Source organism: Cryptosporidium hominis (assembly GCF_000006425.1).
Source record: "Cryptosporidium hominis TU502 chromosome 5 CHRO015108, whole genome shotgun sequence".
Taxonomy (NCBI): Eukaryota; Apicomplexa; class Conoidasida; order Eucoccidiorida; family Cryptosporidiidae; genus Cryptosporidium; species Cryptosporidium hominis.
This window is the reverse complement of record NW_666754.1, coordinates 1-2368: the sequence shown is the minus strand read 5'-3', so window position 1 is coordinate 2368 and position 2368 is coordinate 1. Positions and strand designations below refer to the sequence as shown.

The window sequence follows — 2368 nt, the reverse complement described above, 5'->3', positions numbered from 1 at the left end:
ATCATTCTTATAGTAAATTACTTACTTTTGCTTTTCCCAAAAATATTAAGAGCAATAAATGGAAGTAATTCAAAGCTTAAATCCTCTAATAGCGTTCTAGGTAAAGGTAAAGGCTGTTTACATATTTCACATAGAGGAGGATCCGAAGAAGTTCCAGAAAATACAACTGTGGCATTTGACCATGCAATAAATAACTGTAGTACAGATATGTTGGAAATAGATGTTTGGCTAACAAAAGATAATTTATTAGTAGTATTGCATGATGAGAACTTATTAAATATTTGCAACGTTGATAAATTAGTTGGAGAATTTAATTATGCAGATCTTCCAATGACAAAAGATTCAGAATCATTAACACCGTCTTCAGATTTTCTCAACCGTAATGAATGGAAATGTTATCCAAAAAAGTTTTCATCACAAAAGTTAATAACATTAGAAGAGTTATTTCAACGATATCCTGATACACTAATTTCCGTGGATGTTAAAAATCATGATAGTAGACTAGCAGTATCTAAAACAGTTGGATTAGTTAGAAGATTTAAAAGAGAGAATAAAACAATGTTATGTTCATTTTCTAATGAGAATATTGATTATTTAAATGAGTATAATAAGAATAAAAATGAACCAGAATTAGTAATATGTATTGGTAAAGATAAATTATTAAAGATCTTACTAGCATATTTTACAGGATTTTTACCTTGGATTCATATAGAAGAACATGTATTATCTTTTCCAATGAGTTATATATTCTTTTCAACATATGGAAGAAAGTTTGCAGATAAGATTTCAAAATATTTGAAATTGAGTAAATACCAATTAAAATATATTGAAGATGAGTTGGTACCAAATATTCTAGTTTGGTTATTTAGTAGGAAGTTATTAATAAGGCATTTACAAAAAAGAGGAATAAGGTGTTTTGCTTGGGTATGTAATAATGAAAAAGAAATGAATATATGTAAAGAGTTAGAATTGGATGGAATAATGTCAGATAGGCCAAATTTACTGAGAGAATATTATATAAAGAATAAAATAAAGCCTTTTAAATAGATTTATTTTTTTTCTGGATTATATTTTTTATTTAAAGCATTAATAAAAACTTGCATTGGATTTTTATTGATTAATGAGTCAAAATTGATATCTAATCCAAGAGCAGTTGAGAGTGTAAATATTTGTTCAGAATATATTGATTCGTCCAATAGTCTCATAGTATATTTAACTTGTGGACAATTAATCACTGAGTTAATATCTTGAAGATTTCTTTGATTTGAAGGCATATGTTCTTTAAGTTCTTCAATTAAATCTTGGTCTTGCTTAAGCTCATTAATAATTTCACTTGTTAATATTTCCGATATTGAGATTCTTCTTTTATTATTATTATTATTGTTCATTTGTTCAAGTACACTCCTTATAGTTTCATTTAAATTATTAGTTATTAACTTTATCTGAGTATTCAAATCATTTATAAGATCATCTAAAATTAACTTGCTATCTTGTATCCAGTAAATACTTAATGGCTTGGAGTTTTTTTTTAATACAAAAACATTATTACTCTTACTTTCCTTAATTATATCAAAATTAATTTCATTTTCTACTATTATTTCATCTTCATTAATTTGTTTATCTATATTATACCATCTGATTTTATGTTTATTTCCATCCGATTCTTTAATAAATTGTAATTTTCCTTTATCAGTACATGCTTTCACTATTTTACCATCCCACGTCATTTTACCCACTTTATATTCTTTAATTACGTGTATTGATTCTTGCATTTCTTTTTTTTTTTTTTAGTTTCTCTCAATAATTAAAAGGATTCAGTATAGGAAAGAGTTAGATAATAATTAAAGTAAAAATCTTGATGATATAATAGATTATTTTTATTCTAACTTGATCTATATACGATAAGTTTTATATTCATATTTGTTTTTTTATTGAAAAATAATAAAAAAACGAATTGGCGCCTAAAGTCCCCACGAACATTTTTTTTTTGAATAATTAAAAGTTTATAATATATTTATTATAATAAATGCAAGAAAACTAGTCAAAAAAAAAATAATAATTATAATAATTTATAATTAATAAATATTAATTATATTATTATAACTTTACTTGAATAATCTCCTTGAGTCTTATAATGGAGATCTTTTCCGATAATAGTAAATATATAAGTGATTTAAAGAAACTTACTTTTGAAGCAGATAAAATAATACAACAACATCAACAGGTGAGTTAAATATTTAAAACTATAACATTAAAATTTGAAATAAATAACTTCACATGATAAATATTTATTCTATTCATTTTATTTTCAGTTAATTGAACTTGATATTAATTTGAATATTAATAGAGAATCAGTATCAGCATTAAG

The 2368-nt window shown here is 23.9% G+C and overlaps 2 protein-coding genes across 2 annotated transcripts; one reads left to right on the top strand and one right to left on the bottom strand.

Annotated features, from left to right (window-relative positions):
• The first annotated feature begins 207 nt into the window (after positions 1–207).
• Positions 208–1047, top strand: Chro.50344 (MGC4171 protein). The annotated part of the gene is made up of 1 exon (XM_660079.1): positions 208–1047. The coding sequence occupies one exon, from the start codon at positions 208–210 to the stop codon at positions 1045–1047; it is 840 nt and encodes a 279-aa protein (XP_665171.1).
• Positions 1048–1049: 2 nt separating this feature from the next.
• Chro.50345 (hypothetical protein) lies at positions 1050–1772 on the bottom strand. Its single annotated transcript, XM_660078.1, has 1 exon — positions 1050–1772. One exon carries the CDS (start codon positions 1770–1772, stop codon positions 1050–1052), a length of 723 nt encoding a protein of 240 aa, XP_665170.1.
• Positions 1773–2368: the final 596 nt, after the last annotated feature.